This window comes from Prunus dulcis, chromosome 2 (assembly GCF_902201215.1).
Source record: "Prunus dulcis chromosome 2, ALMONDv2, whole genome shotgun sequence".
In the NCBI taxonomy this organism is placed as follows: domain Eukaryota; kingdom Viridiplantae; phylum Streptophyta; class Magnoliopsida; order Rosales; family Rosaceae; genus Prunus; species Prunus dulcis.
In genome coordinates, this window is record NC_047651.1 from 23,832,900 (window position 1) to 23,847,637 (window position 14,738).

The window sequence follows — 14,738 nt, forward strand, 5'->3', positions numbered from 1 at the left end:
TTGCTGGCTCAGTGGTTAGAGATACTACAATTTGTGAATCAAAATTGATTAGAGTACTATCATTGTCATAATAACAAATCATATATATGGTTGAAGTTCATGTGGTTGAAATCATAGAGAGGCACAGTATTTATATACCAAATAAAGAAAACACCAAGGCTGGAACATATAATCCTTTCCCTACCCCACCATCAATGGCCAATTTAACCCTTTACTTTCACCAAGCCATGTGCAAAACCCACAACATTTTTTAATTATCAACTACAAAAAAGACTACTTGGATTAAGAAATGATCTGTATCTCTGCATAAATCGAAATTCAATGATCAGTATTATATTATGATGACCAAGTTTCTCACTTTTCTGTGTGAGCTTTCTCAATTATTGATGAACCACAACAAAATGTAACACAAACAAAGAAAGAAAACTCTTCTTGTTTCCTGATGAAAGTAAGGTACCAAAAATACAATAAATACAAGGCAAAGAAGGGCCACAATCAATAAATACCTACCAAAATTCATATCAACTCACCTCATGTACACGGATTGGATCATAGGGGGTTCAAAAATTCAAAAACAATCAAGAGCAGTATTAAGTGGAAAGATAAAAAGAGAGGGGAGATGAGATATAAAGAAAGCTAATTATGGAGGAGCATTGAAAGTGTGAAGATTCTTGTAGAAAAGAGTGTTGTCCTATACTAATCATTCTATCTACTTTACCTTTAACAAAAACATGAGTGGAGTGAACAATGAATCCCATACTATACAAGTGAAAAAAGTGCTTCCCTTTCCCTTCTAGTTGGTGAGCAGTCAGTATTGCCTGGCCTTGCCGACAGGATCCGCTAAATTGAGTAGCAAACCAAAATCAATGGTAAAATTAGCAGAAACTACTCCTCCACTAACTACACTCAACCATAAAGTGAAAACCCTGCTTCATTTACATACCAACTTGGTATTTTCCACATTTTTCTGCTCATTCAAACTACTTTTTGAAAAAACTCAACTAAGTTTACAATTTGAAACTGCATCATCAAGTGTAAAACTTCTCCAAAACTCGGAACACTTCTGTTTTTGTACATCTCCCATGTATCATTATTTCCTATAATTCACGAAAAGCATGAGTAATTAAATTTGAATGTATCACCTGCTAGAGCCAAGAACCAGGTTGCCTGAATCCACTTTGCAGAATTCTGCAAACAAATATATTAATGTGTATATGTATGTACATAGTGAATAGAATAGAATGTACATGTTCTCTCACTTTCAAGCTATTACAACAAGGCTAGGCTCTCTCACCAGTTCAACCACTAATGAAATACATGTGTATATACACACAGCTCATATCAGTTCCCTGCAGAAAGAAAGATCTTGTATTAGGTTAACAGCTAGTGTAAATCTTTCAGCAGAAACTCAAATATGATTTGTTTTTTAAAGTTGGCAATTTTCATAAAATATGGGCCCTGGTGGAGCCATTGTTAAAAGGGGATGGGGATTAAGTGTATAAGTAACAAGTGAAATAATAATGTAAAATATAACATCACCACCAGTAAAACCACCAACCTATTTTTTGTAGTCAACATTACCAGCCGAGATTTACATGCAAATTCAGTTCAAGTTCGTTGCAATATCCCTTTCAGCCATCTTATGCACCTCCTCTTGGCGACAACCCTCCTTGCTTCCATTTTGCTCAAGACTTTTTAGCAATCATGGCAGGCCTAACTGATAACTGTGCAAAACTTAAATCTTCAACGTTGAGAAATGAAGTTTGTAAGGGCCCAGTTGGAGATTAAGAATTGGAATGTTTAAAAGTTTAAACTACAAGTTACCGAAGATGATGGGAAATAACTGAGTACAAAATTCAAAACATATCAATAAATGCACACAGAGAGAGAAAAACAAAGATAGAGACACATAGACATACAGAGAGAGAGAGAGAGAGAGAGAGAGGAATGATGGGAAATAAGGCCCCTTATACCTTACTTTTCGTTGACCATGACAACTAAAGCACTGAGATGGATTCCCACTTCTCATGGTGGGCTCTTCAATTTCAGAAACTGATATACCAGCAGATATGCCTAGTTTAATCCGTGAGAAGTGCGTCTTTGGGTACAAAGATTCGCTCTCATGTTCTTACAAGGTTGACCCATGTGATGACTCAAGCCTGGTTTGCCATCCACACAACCGGTTCAAGCAACCCCATTCTGCAGCAGAAAGGAAGTGTCAAAGATCTCAAACAAATGCCACTTTTGTGTCCCCTAGGAATTTCTTTCTCAAGCAAACACAAGTTCTATACTAAACCAGGCATGTATGGTGGCAGTCGTCTCAAACATTAAGTTTTGCTACATAGTTCCATAGTTCTGGTATATAAGTATAATTCGGAAAACAACCTGAGTGCATACGATAGTCATACATTTCAGGGTTAAGGGAAAAACACAAACAGACTACCTTAAGCAGTTAAAAGATTGAAAACACTAGATTTGAGCTGAAGTCAGATTATGAATATTTTTCTAAAAAATGTTAGGATTGTCAAATCAAAACAACTAGAAGATGCACGTTGCCACTTTCTTAACAGTCACACACAAGAGATTAAATCATGGCAAGACACTGAGGCCACAGCAGTGCTAATTTGGACAGGTTGTAGAGTAACATACTTAATCTTGCTCATCAGAACCAATTCTATGTTATTAAGCACAGGTTTGCTATCTTATATGGGTGCTTGTCTATATGTGAAACTTATCTGATTCTGAGATCTTAGGACACCAGAAATGGAACTTCCTACGTATCAAATTGTCTTTATAATATAGTTTTCAGCATGGTACTTCACTTGTCTTCAAACACATTTAGCATAGAAGCCAAAATTGGCATCTCTTTGTGAAAACTTAACTCTACCTCATCAGGAAGGCCAATTAAGTCAGAATTTGACTGCATGTTCAGCACGTACACAAGCCTTCCTATTTTCCTAAAAGCAGAGAAAACTAACAATTGTACATGAAAGTTTAATGATGGGCACTTCAACCAATGTTAGACTTTGGGTACACTCATTGTTAAGTTGAACTTGTGTAACGAAAAATAACTAAAACAAACATTGAAAGTCGAAAAATTGAGGAACAGGAAGGGCTGGATGTAATGAGCCATCAAATGGCCAAAAATTGGTTTGGCGTTCATTTCTCACATATTCATAACATTATTTATTATGGTAACTCTAATCCACATTATTACTGCAACATCTAGGCATCACTTCAACAATGGTGCTCCCATCCCATGTCGATTTTCTACTAAACTTTCATATACTTCTTTCATTTTCCCTCATCTTCTGAGTCAGCAAACTAGCATGTATATATGTCCATTTCACTGTCCAAATTGTTTTGATGTAATTATGTTGGGCATCCTGCAACATTGTTTTAACACTAAAACCACTATAGACATCATTAATGCATAAACTGTCAAGAAGAGAAAAAGTTAAATTTGCACGATAGTCCATATACAGCCAAATTTTCCGAAAACTCATCTAATTCTCTAAATATTAGATTAGGAGCTAAACTAGGAGCAATAAAATAGAAGGTGTTAAATAGGAGGACTAATTCAAATTTACAATCGAGCTTCCTACCAAAAGAAAATTACAATCAAGCCAACAAAGTAAACATCTCATGCACAAGGAGGAGAACAACAACCAACAATTAACATTAACAATGGAAAAAGCTTTCCATTTTCTTTTTTTATGATTATAATGAAGAAAGTTTTGGATTTTGATGGACACCATATTAAACAAAGAGTGATATATATATATATATATATATATATTTAAGATGTTACAACATATATTCAATCATTTTCCTGGACCACTTTTATGATTATAAAGATGAAAGGGCTTCTTCTTTACAAAGTACAAACCCAAGAAACTCACAATCATATTATGGCAAGAGATTGACTATTTCAGTAGAATCATGAAGATATGCCAGTTCCAGTAATACAATGTTCAAAATTCCTCCACATTATCCTTCCCTCCCAGCAATATCGCTGAATTTTTTTAAACTAGACATGAAGTATAAAAAGAAGAAAAAAGAAAAAGGAAAGAATTCAATAAATCCTACAATTACAGAATCCTAGAGGAGTCAAAAAGAAAAACATTACACTGTGGGTGCATCCGAAAAGACCTCAGTCAGCATGTCATCCTCAACGTCTGCAGTTGCAAACAGCTCTGCTTCCTTTTCTTCCTCATTAGAGAGATCCCTTCTTTCAAGTTTGGCATGAGCTGCAATGAATATCATCTTCTGTACCCTTTCCAGGCCTACCCTTGAGTGCCTATGTACACACATCCATTTCATGAAAGACCAATTGCACTTAAATCCACATGAGGTTGCATGGAGGAAGATAAGTCTTACTGCAACTCTCCCCAGTGTCTTTAACTCACTTAGACAAGTTTCCCACACAAGTCTACTGCTCTGCGGGTTTGCCATTTTCATCTTTCCAGTTACAGGATCTCGCTGTTTAACCTGAACAGCCTGAGCATAAAGCGGGTCCATTCCTTCTGTTCTCCATTTCATGAGCTCCATTAATGCAACATGAGCTTCTTCCCTGGAAACCAACCTGGTAATGAGCTTATCTACATCCTTCTCCTGCTCATGCGTCAAGAACTTGAATGGTGGAAGGTACTTTCCACTAGTGTCCCTCATCAAGTATTGTGGGTCAAGTATAAATGCAGCTGACCATGCTGGGTGGTAGTTCTTTCTGAATCGTTTTTCAACTACTTTCTCAATTGGTCCTTCAGCAATGCTGAACTTGGCACACCAATCCTTTACTTTTGTTCTCAACTCTTCCCAAAGGGGGAGGCATCGCCCAATTAATGGCCTCTCAGCCTCAATCTCCTGAGCCATCCCTCTGATTAGCTTAACTAGTGAATAAACTGCCTCTAATTCATTCCAAAATCCTTCACTTTGAATCATCCCTCCAACTTCCTTGGCAATTGGATCTTCCACACATATAACCTTATAGCAATCATCCAAGACGACCATTTGGAGTATGCGGGCACAGCTCAATATATCCTCCAGCATTGCATAAACAGGTGCAAAGTTCTTTGAAGTATCACATTTGGGTGAAGGAACTTGGAGCAACCCAGCATAATCAAGTTCCTGCATCTTGTACTTCTCAAAAGCATGCCTAACCTCAGAGGTGCTATTTACAAAATTCGCAACCTTTAAGCAATTTTCAGTGACAACCCTGAAGAGTGGAAGCTCTTTGTTAAAATCCTTAATCAAAGTAATGAACCCCTGAAGCTGACAGGACACGTTCACCATCCAATGATTCTGAATCTCCAAGTTCCTCAATGCCTTGGCCTTATACTTGTCTGCAACTATCCCCGCGCAACGCTGCACAGCATTCCCACATATACCAGTAACTGAGTCCCACAATACCTCCTCTGCATATTTTGACGAAACTGACCCACCAGTAAACACTGCCTTTTGGAAAACACTAATCCCATTGGGAAGATTAACCATGAACTTAACCATGTTTTCTTCCCCACAAGGATTCTTGCTTTTCCACCCATCAGAAGCAACTTGAAAAAACATTGCATCTCTGATCCTAGCTTCTGACTCAGCTTTGACCTCATCAAACTTTGCATCAAGCCTAGCACCCGAGAGCTCACGCTGTAACAGTGCAGGCAAGCCCACCTGGTTAAGGAAAGCCCTGAACTTGGGATGCTCGAGGCTCGAAAACGAAACCGACCCGCATGACTCGTAGAACCACTCAGACAGTAATTCAAGTGCAGAATCAATCTGCTCCTTACTAAGCGTGGCACCAGGAGACGTTTTGGGGCTCTTAAGTTTCTTCACACTATTTTCTAGCATTGCCAAAGCACCCAAATCATGTTTCCCACCCGATAACCCCACATGCTGCTGATTTAGCCCCGTACTAGTAGCAATCCCAACTGGGTTTGGAGATTGTGAGTAATTATGTTCACCGCAATAGCGGGAAGACTCGATCATAGCTAAAGAATGAACCTGTATCGAAGTAGAACTGGTATGATGAGGAGCATGAGAAATAGGACAAGGAACAGTACCCATTTGAGAGCTTCGCTTTCTGTGATTGTGCGAAGACGGAGAAGGCAAGGAAGATATCGGAACCGGCGAAACCGATGAATTGGGTCTCAAAACAGAGGCGAAATTCGGACAAGTACCCCGTTTGAGATGCTCAGAGGCGGTTCTGGACGGGTTTGAAGCGGAGAAAACGGCGTCGCAGAGCGAGCACTTTAGCTTGACAGCCTTGGGGAGGTTGGTGTTGGGGTTGCGAATGAGAATGGGTTCCAAATGAGCCCAGTACCAAGCTCCTTTGCCCTTTATGGCCTTTGTTCGAACAGTGACCAGACTGTCGTAGCGCTTGTTGAGGGCCCTGGCGGCTATGTCGTCTTGGGAGAGAGATGGGTCTGTTGGGGTTGAGTTTGTGGAGGCCATTGACTCAAAAGAGTGGAAATTGGAGAGTGAGAGTGAGTGAGTGAGAGAGAGTGAAATGATGGGTTTTCAGTGAAAGAAGCAAGCGGGTGAAACTGAAGCAGTGTGGGGTTGGTGAGGTTGGCCTATCATGGTGGTGGGTTTGGGGCATTTAGCGGGAAAGTGAGGGCGAAGGTGAAATGGGTTTTGGGTTTGGATTGAAACAGAGTTCCATGGCGATCTTGGTGAGTGAAAAAAGATGAGAGCTTGAAGTTTGAAATGGGTTCTGAAGGGTGTGATGTGAGGTTTGTGAAATTCTCTGCAACTCACCTGCACAAATGCTCAACTGCACGTTCAACACAGAACACACACAACAGAAATGAGGGAGTAACGGAGACATACATATAGTGCAGACTCTGCATACTCCAGAGAGAGAGAGAGAGAGGAATTTTATTCGACATAATCAAAATATGGGTTTTTTTCTATTTTATTCTTCTGACCAACAATTTTTCCTTTTTTGTTTTTTTTTTTTCCAATCCCTCGTCTCTATGATCATTTTTGTTCAAGTCTGTCAAATGTCAACAGTGTGCAGTATTTTCACCTCCTACTTTTTTTTTGCCTAATTTTTCACCTGCTTCTATTCAACTTTCTCACATCTGTTAATCGGAGTGGTCTATTTTTAGGTCATCGTTTAAAGATTATCTCGATAAAAAATAAATCAAATTGAAAGTCGTTTAGTTATTTAAATGTTAATTACCACATTATTAATCAAATGATTATGCAATTTGTAATTTGAAATTTTTTTTGCATGAATAATCCTTGAACGATCTCGAAACTAAAATGTTCTAATTATCGTACCTTCTATAATGGAGAGAAGAAAGTATAATGCTTAAGAGGAATGTAGTTATAGCATTCATCTTCTTGGTGTTTGACAAAAATGGAACAAAACGTTTTTGCGGAATTACAAAAATTAGTATGACTGCAAATCTTTATCACATACATTTAATGCATTTTGATTTGTATTTTTTTTAAAAGTGAAATGGAGAATCTCTTGGCTTTTTAATGTGTTTTTTTTTTTTTACGTCTAAAATATCGTTGTTAATTGAAACTTACAAGTTTAGTGACAGAGCACTTATCTTCACATTTCTAATTCAACAACCTATCCTTTTCGACGAAAAATATTAACTAATAAATATGAGATTGAAATAGTTCAAATAAAGTATTTATCCTCGGTGTTGAATCGTATTTCTCTTATATTCATCAGCATAAAACAAAATAATAAAACAACTCCCACATAATTAGGATGTTGTTAGCCTAATTGTGTCACAAATACAAAGTAGTGTTTGTATTTTATATTTTACATGTCAGATTGTAGATAAGTTTAAATTTCCCTCTCTTTTTTTTTTTTTTTCTACCTTCAAATAATAAATTTATTGCTCTAAAAAGCACTATTTTTTTAAGTATAATCAAATTAGGTAGTTTATGATTGCTCCAGTTCATTTTGAAGTATGAGCTCATATCCATTTGTATGAAGATTCATGTACTAAATAGTATATATAGTATCTTTATAGACCAGATACATAATATATATCTTGTATACAAGTCGATAGGTGCAAATGCAGATTAGGTTAATTGACCAAGACAGTTTGCTCGTCTCCTTGCTCCAAGTTCGAATCTCCTTCTCGCAGTTTATAATAGTTTTGAATTTTTTGTCAAATAGTACATAAATAAATACGTTGTTTAATATGTTTTTTTTTTTCTGCATTTTGTCATTTTTTTTGTCTTCTACCTTTCATCAAATGTCATACTATAATTTTTTTTTTTTTATACAGTGGACTACACGTCCTACATGATTTCAATAAGCTCTTGTCTTTAAGGTAGTTGGAAAATCAAATCGTATCACTAATAAACATAATCTCACAGTATTCTGTATGTTTATGTTTATATATCCACATTAACCATTTAAATAATGCGATTGAAATTTACCGCTCGATTAGCTAAAAGAATCATCAGCTTTTGTTTTTTCAAACTCAAATACATTAAAAGCTAGATCTCCTATGAATCTTAAGACCATACAAATTAAAATAAACTCTATCAAGGAAAATGATGAAACCAAACACACATGAGTTGTTATAACTGTGTCCTTTTTTTTCTTCTTTTTTCTTTATGTGTCAACTAGTCCGTAACCATATTAGCCTCTCTGTAGATATGAGTAATAGTGATTTGGTTAAATTTTCCAAGAAGATGGCAAATATAGTTTGCAATTGGTCTTAAACTCCACTGTGAATTTACTCGTTTTCGTAATAATTTGTATAAATACTTTAAAATCGTCCCAATTTTCACCTTCAACATCTTCAAATGATTGACCCCTATCAAAACTTGCTTGATCATCATCTTTTGTTATGGTAATATATAACAAGATTATTAGTTAACCGAACTTATATAATTTGTAAAACTAATATATAAGGATCGATGCCGGAACCAAAATCCTTGTGTTTTTATTTTTATTTTGTAATTAAGCTAGTTTAAATAGCATCAAAATCATACTCCAACCAAGTTAACTATTTGATGATCATGCTTAGGAGTTGGGTGGAGTGGTTACAAGTGTGACCCATAAGGTTTCACTATTTTAGGTTTAATTTACATGTGATGTTTTCCAACAAAAGGAGAATGAATTGCAGAACAAGTAATTTATGGAAGAAATTATTGGGACAGATATTTAAAAAAAGAGAAGTTCATGAAAAATAAATAAAAAATAAAAGAGACAAATATGTGGTGGATGCGTGGAAAAGTCAACAAAGTAGCCCTAATGGCATTTTCACCTAAAGCATATGGTGCTGTCCAACCTAAAGCTTTACACAATTTTAAGATCTAGGGTCTATTTCAAATTTCCAAAACAGAAAGGTTTTGGAAAAATATCGAATTTGAAGCTTGGATTGGATCCATCATCCATCCATGGACCATTAAATCATTAAAAATATGAATTTTCCATTTTCAGCAACAGAATCTGAACCATTGAACCAAACCATTTAAAAACCAAACAATCATCTCAATCCGGGTAATTATTTTATGACTTTGGTCTGGCTTGCCTTGGGTTGAGAAAATGATAGAAGTAGGTTGTGGGCTAGCCTAGCAGGCTGCTTGCATTGCATGAATATTTTGGGCCAATAAATAAATTGAAAAAGATGCATATTATTATATCTATTGAGACATATCATCCTTATAATAATTTTCCCACTAGCATTATTTTTGACTCATTATTTTGCACACGTGTTTCATATGTCACCTGTGGAACCCAACCGTATGGAATTATAATAAGCTTTTTCATAAAATTTAAATAAGTGGAATACCTTTTACTCTACGTTATCGGCCTCGTTTATTTTCATTTTAACACAAAAAATAAAGTGGATTATTATGTCTTCAAAATTCTGTTGGATCATTTCATAAACAATTATTTTATTTTATGGGCCGCTTACAAAAAAGTCTATGAATGGCTCAGAGGGAGCCCACTCAGAAAGCCTGCATATTTTCATCACTTTGGACGAACTGGCCCATTTTTCAACTCATTACACTGCTTCCTTTCATGGGCCACTTGCAAAATTTTACCTCACAAATTTTATTTTATTTTTTGGTGTGTAAAAATCACCCTAGCCGACAACAAAAAGAAGCAAAAGATTTGGGGTCAAAATTAAATAACTTCTCGAATCTATCTAATATTGATTTAGAAATCAGATTGGTTTTCAATGTTTGCCAAAATAAAAATTGAATTCCCCTGCACCCGAGTTTTTAGTTTCGATCCCCTTCTTCTTCAATATCGCTTTATTTATCTAACCTGATTGGCGTCAGCGTTCAAATAAACATTTTGCGCGTCTAGTCTCCTTATGACACGTGTCTGAGTCAAAGGGGCATCAAACTGCCCGGGAAACATTAATAACGAGGCGCCACATGTGATTACATAACACGGTTGCATATAATGGCCGTGTTACCGTGAGTGACCTAACCTCGAGGGGAGAATTAGGGTTTTAAGAGCCGAAGCGAGAACCCTTGCCCAGGGTTTTAGACAAAGTTCCGAACATCGCTGTGCTGTGTGAGCCAACCATACAGTAACAATGGGATTTTGGGGTCAGCCTTCTTTCATTTTGTTTCATTATTGAATTTTTCATCATGTCTTTAATGTTAGCATGTTAATGTTCTATGAATTTCATAATATTTCTTGAAATCGTAAGAAAATAAAATGGAAATTCTTCGATTTCTCAGAAACTGAAATTTTTGATAATATGGGTAACTCTAGTCCCTGTTTGGCTTGTGAGGAATCGTAGGCAAAAAATTGAAAGGTAGAATTTGGGGTTGGGATAGAATGGGGGATGCGTGATACTAAGCTCTACTTGCATAAACTCTGTTCCTTTAGCTATCGAATGCAGCATCACATTTATATAATTTTTGGATTGAATTTGAACCATAGGAATTGAAGTCAAACCGGACGAACCATATGGTTATCAATCCGATGAATTTAAAGGAAGGCTTCACATTACTCAGGTACTTTGATTTTTTATTTATTTTTAAATTGTAAATTTTCAAAACTTTTGGTTGTTACGAGCACTCTAATAATGGGTGTGGTATAATGGTCAATTTGCTTGTTACTCTGTGTTGATATATCAGGCGACTTTAGGCCTTGGTGAATCGAAGGAGAGGAGCATAGTTCAGTGCTCCATGGGATATAAGAGTCCAATCTTTTTGTGTTCCTTGTTACCAAATAAGAGTGAATCATGTCCGTTGGATCTTGAATTCGAGGGTGTTGATGGTTTGATAGACTTCTCGGTGATTGGCAAGCGGAGTGTCCATCTCTCTGGTTACTTTGTGGATGATGACAGAGATGCCAGAGATGACTATGAATCGTATGTACTTACTTTACTACTGATAATTTTTTCTATGTAGGACGGTTATTTTTATCTCCCTTACAACATTTTCAGGGATTCTTTTGGGGAGGATATTGCTGAAACTGAGTCGGAGTCATCAGAATACGACACTGACAATGCTTATGATGATGGATTTATTGACGATGAAGATCTGGACATTTACCCGCCTTCACCTGTTCCCAATAGCGGAGGTACATTGGCCTACTGGATTCCATTTTCTATTTCACTAGCATAGGATTCGAAGGTTCATTTTCTCCTTTTGTTTTCGTCACAGCCACGCCTGTCAGTTGGAAGTGTAGGCTCTATTAAATATGTTTTGAATGACTTGGCATAGCTTTTTTTTATGACTTTCACCACTGGTTTGCATATTGGATCTGATATGAGAAAGCATAAAAAAAAAAAAAAATTTATTTGTCAAAAGTTTGATTATTCTCAATATGTTAAACTTAAGCTAGATCTTTCACTAGCATTTTTGTGTACGCTAAACCATTGATTTGATATTATTACCACACTATGTTATCCTTCAAAATCTGGTCTTTTTGTTTAAAAAGTAGTATTGCGCTGCTGGGATAGTGTGTATCTGTGCTTTATTCATGGTTGTCACTTATTCAGTGCACCAGACTGTTGGATCTGATGTCAGGTCAGTATGATGATGTAAGATAGTGCTTGACTCGGGGTTTTATTTTGCTTAAATTTTAGTTGTAATTGAGGAGATAGAGGATGATGAGAAACCTACGAATGGAAACATCCAGTCCAAACGACTACTAAAAAAGAATAAATCAAGTTGCTTGGAGGACAAAAACTCTCAACATCAAATTGTTTCCAAGAGAAATGCTGGCGTACCTGTTCTGGAGAGTGAAGATGAAGATGGCTTTCCAATATCCACCAAGCAGAAAAGCAACTTCCATATTGAGAAGCCTGAAGCAGCAACAGAACAGGAAGAAAACAAAATATCTGAGAAAAGCAAGAAAAAGAAAGTGAAAGATGGTGATGATACTGCTGGGTTAAAAAGGAAAGTTGAAGATGTTGACCAAGATGGTCAGCCAGAAAGGTGGGTAATTCAATTTATCCATTTCACGTGTTAGCTGTTTGTTGGTGGTAAGCATGGAAGTTGACAATTAACAATGATTCAAGAACTTTGTTTTTGTTGTCTTTTTCCTGAGGTGCTCACCAAATTCTCAGTTTTTAAAAAGTATTTCCTTAAATGATGTCAGGCGAAAGAAAAATAAGAAGAAGAAGAAGCTGAGAGAGCAAGCTAAAGAGGGAAATGCAGATGAAGTCAATGCTTGCACTGACAATGAAAAGCAACCTGAGATCTACAAGAGCCAAGACATTAACCAGGCTTTGCCGGTTCAGAAGTGAGTTTTGCTACATCATCTTTTTTGGTTTCAAAGTTGCATTTATATTTTAATTTCATTGAGCCAGGAATTGAAATTACCCATCCCCTCTAATATATTGATTCTTTAGATTTGAATATCAACTTGTTTAAGGAATGAGGCTTAGAACAATCAGACGTTGGCTTTATGCTTCTTTTTCTATCCATAACTTGGGCTTTTATTAATTTTTTTTCTTCTTCTTCTCTTTAATAATATCTTGCATGTCCAACTCACTATATCCTTTACTAAGAAGTCCAGTCAATTTCTACCAGAGAGATTGAATGCTTGGATAATACCCTTACTAATGGCTTAGACTTGCTATCCACTATTATTTTTCTTGTGCATGCGCACATTTGCTTTCTTGTTCCTACATTGATCAATCAGTATATTGCCTGTTTGCATGGACAGGAGCTCTGACATCAACATGGATTCTTTTCCTGGTGAAAATCACACAGAGGAGAAAAAGAAGCAGAAAAAGAAGAAGAAAGCCCAGGAGAGTGGAACAAAAGTGGATCAAACTGTTGCTAACATGGAAGATCCAAATGAACCTACTTGGGAGAAAACCAATGGCAAGCCATCTAAAGTGAGAACCTTTGGAAATGGATTTGTTATCGAGGACCTATCTATGGGCCAACCAGATGGCAAAAGAGCTTCTCCAGGACAAAAGGTAATTTTTAGCCCTTAGGCATGTTTACATGTACCTTTTAATGGATTTATGACACAAATATTTATTGGTTTACAGGTCAGTGTTCGCTACATTGGCAAGCTAAAAAATGGAAAAATATTTGACTCAAACGTGGGAGGACCACCCTTCAAATTCCGCTTAGGTACCATTAATTCCATTTGATAGATATCAAGAAAGAACTTGACTTCAGTATGTGTGTTACCTTATTGTCTTTTGGTTGTGCAGGTATAGGTCAAGTTATATCGGGCTGGGATGTTGGGGTTAATGGTAATTCTCTAAGATGTCAAAATCTTGACTTAAATCTGATTTTCGGTTTTAACTAAGCAGTTAATTGTTGCATCTTTTAATGCATATCTACCTCCCTCCAGGTATGCGTGTTGGGGACAAAAGAAGACTCACTATTCCACCAGAAATGGGGTATGTCATGATCATAATTTTGTCTGTTGAGCTTGTTGTCCACTTTTCCATTTCTGCCAAACTTATTTTCATGTTTCTTTTTTATGCAGTTATGGACATGAACGTGCTGGAAAAATACCACCAAACTCATGGCTTGTGTTTGATGTTGAGTTGGTTGCTGTTAATTGATTCAGCTGTGGAGATGTTCGTTCCCCTTCCAATTTTGAATATCTTTTTGTCCTGCTGGAAAAACCAGTCTTGAAAACTACAATATACTCCGTTTCTTCTGTCTTAGAGAGTTGCATCTCTCTAGGCCTCGGTTTCCAACTTAGCCGTTGTAGCATATTTAAGTATTTGTCGATTTTGGAATTGTTTATAAGAGCAGTTGATGCGGCTACGAACATTTCATGATTTCCATGTTTGTACTTTGCCCTTCTAGTTTTCTTCCATGGTTTTAATCATAAATTATTATTATTGAAAATGCTTTAAAAATATTTCTAAGGATGCCCAATTCAGCATTTTGACTTAAGCGGGCAAGGAAAGCTTTCCAAATCAGAAGTATTTTCTGGCAAGTTTTTTTTTTTCTTTTTCTCCATTCATATTTTGACAAGAATAAAATTAATACGTCTGTGGTGACTATTCCTATTTTTATTTAAATGAAGGGGAGTCAATTCAATTGATAATGGCAAACTTACTAGTATATGTTAGAAATATTTACAATTTTTTTTTTTTTCAATAGAACTATTTACAGTTGGACTTACAAAAATATTTATGGTAACAAAATTCCCTTTTTAACTTGAAACGAAAATTAAAAAGAAACTATATGAAGGAATCACAAGAAATAAATTATCCAATTATCTTTTTGTTGGCCCAATAAAAATTAAAAACAATGCTCTGCTTCAGTGCTATAAGAGATGGGTGAAAACGACTTTTGTATGGTCT

The 14,738-nt window shown here is 36.3% G+C and overlaps 2 protein-coding genes across 4 annotated transcripts; one reads left to right on the forward strand and one right to left on the reverse strand.

Annotated features, from left to right (window-relative positions):
• Positions 1-494: 494 nt before the first annotated feature.
• On the reverse strand, positions 495-6,865 carry LOC117617266. Of its 3 annotated transcripts, XM_034346570.1 has the most exons (6): positions 4,130-6,865; positions 1,974-2,199; positions 1,559-1,741; positions 1,295-1,349; positions 1,143-1,188; positions 495-840 (listed from the first exon to the last, which is right to left on the reverse strand). In XM_034346570.1, exons 1-2 carry the CDS (start codon positions 6,445-6,447, stop codon positions 2,154-2,156), a joined length of 2,364 nt encoding a protein of 787 aa, XP_034202461.1. In that variant the 5' UTR covers positions 6,448-6,865; the 3' UTR covers positions 495-840; positions 1,143-1,188; positions 1,295-1,349; positions 1,559-1,741; positions 1,974-2,153. The 3 variants fall into 3 exon arrangements, with proteins under 3 accessions (XP_034202461.1, XP_034202460.1, XP_034202459.1); XM_034346569.1 differs by lacking the exons at positions 495-840; positions 1,143-1,188 and having other exon boundaries at positions 1,209-1,349; positions 1,559-1,724; XM_034346568.1 differs by lacking the exons at positions 495-840; positions 1,143-1,188 and having other exon boundaries at positions 1,209-1,349.
• Positions 6,866-10,394: 3,529 nt separating this feature from the next.
• On the forward strand, positions 10,395-14,240 carry LOC117617268 (peptidyl-prolyl cis-trans isomerase FKBP53-like). Its single transcript, XM_034346571.1, has 11 exons — positions 10,395-10,545; positions 10,886-10,959; positions 11,083-11,318; positions 11,394-11,530; positions 12,039-12,390; positions 12,554-12,697; positions 13,124-13,382; positions 13,458-13,542; positions 13,626-13,667; positions 13,769-13,817; positions 13,907-14,240. The coding sequence occupies exons 1-11, from the start codon at positions 10,533-10,535 to the stop codon at positions 13,983-13,985; spliced, it is 1,470 nt and encodes a 489-aa protein (XP_034202462.1). The 5' UTR covers positions 10,395-10,532; the 3' UTR covers positions 13,986-14,240.
• Positions 14,241-14,738: the final 498 nt, after the last annotated feature.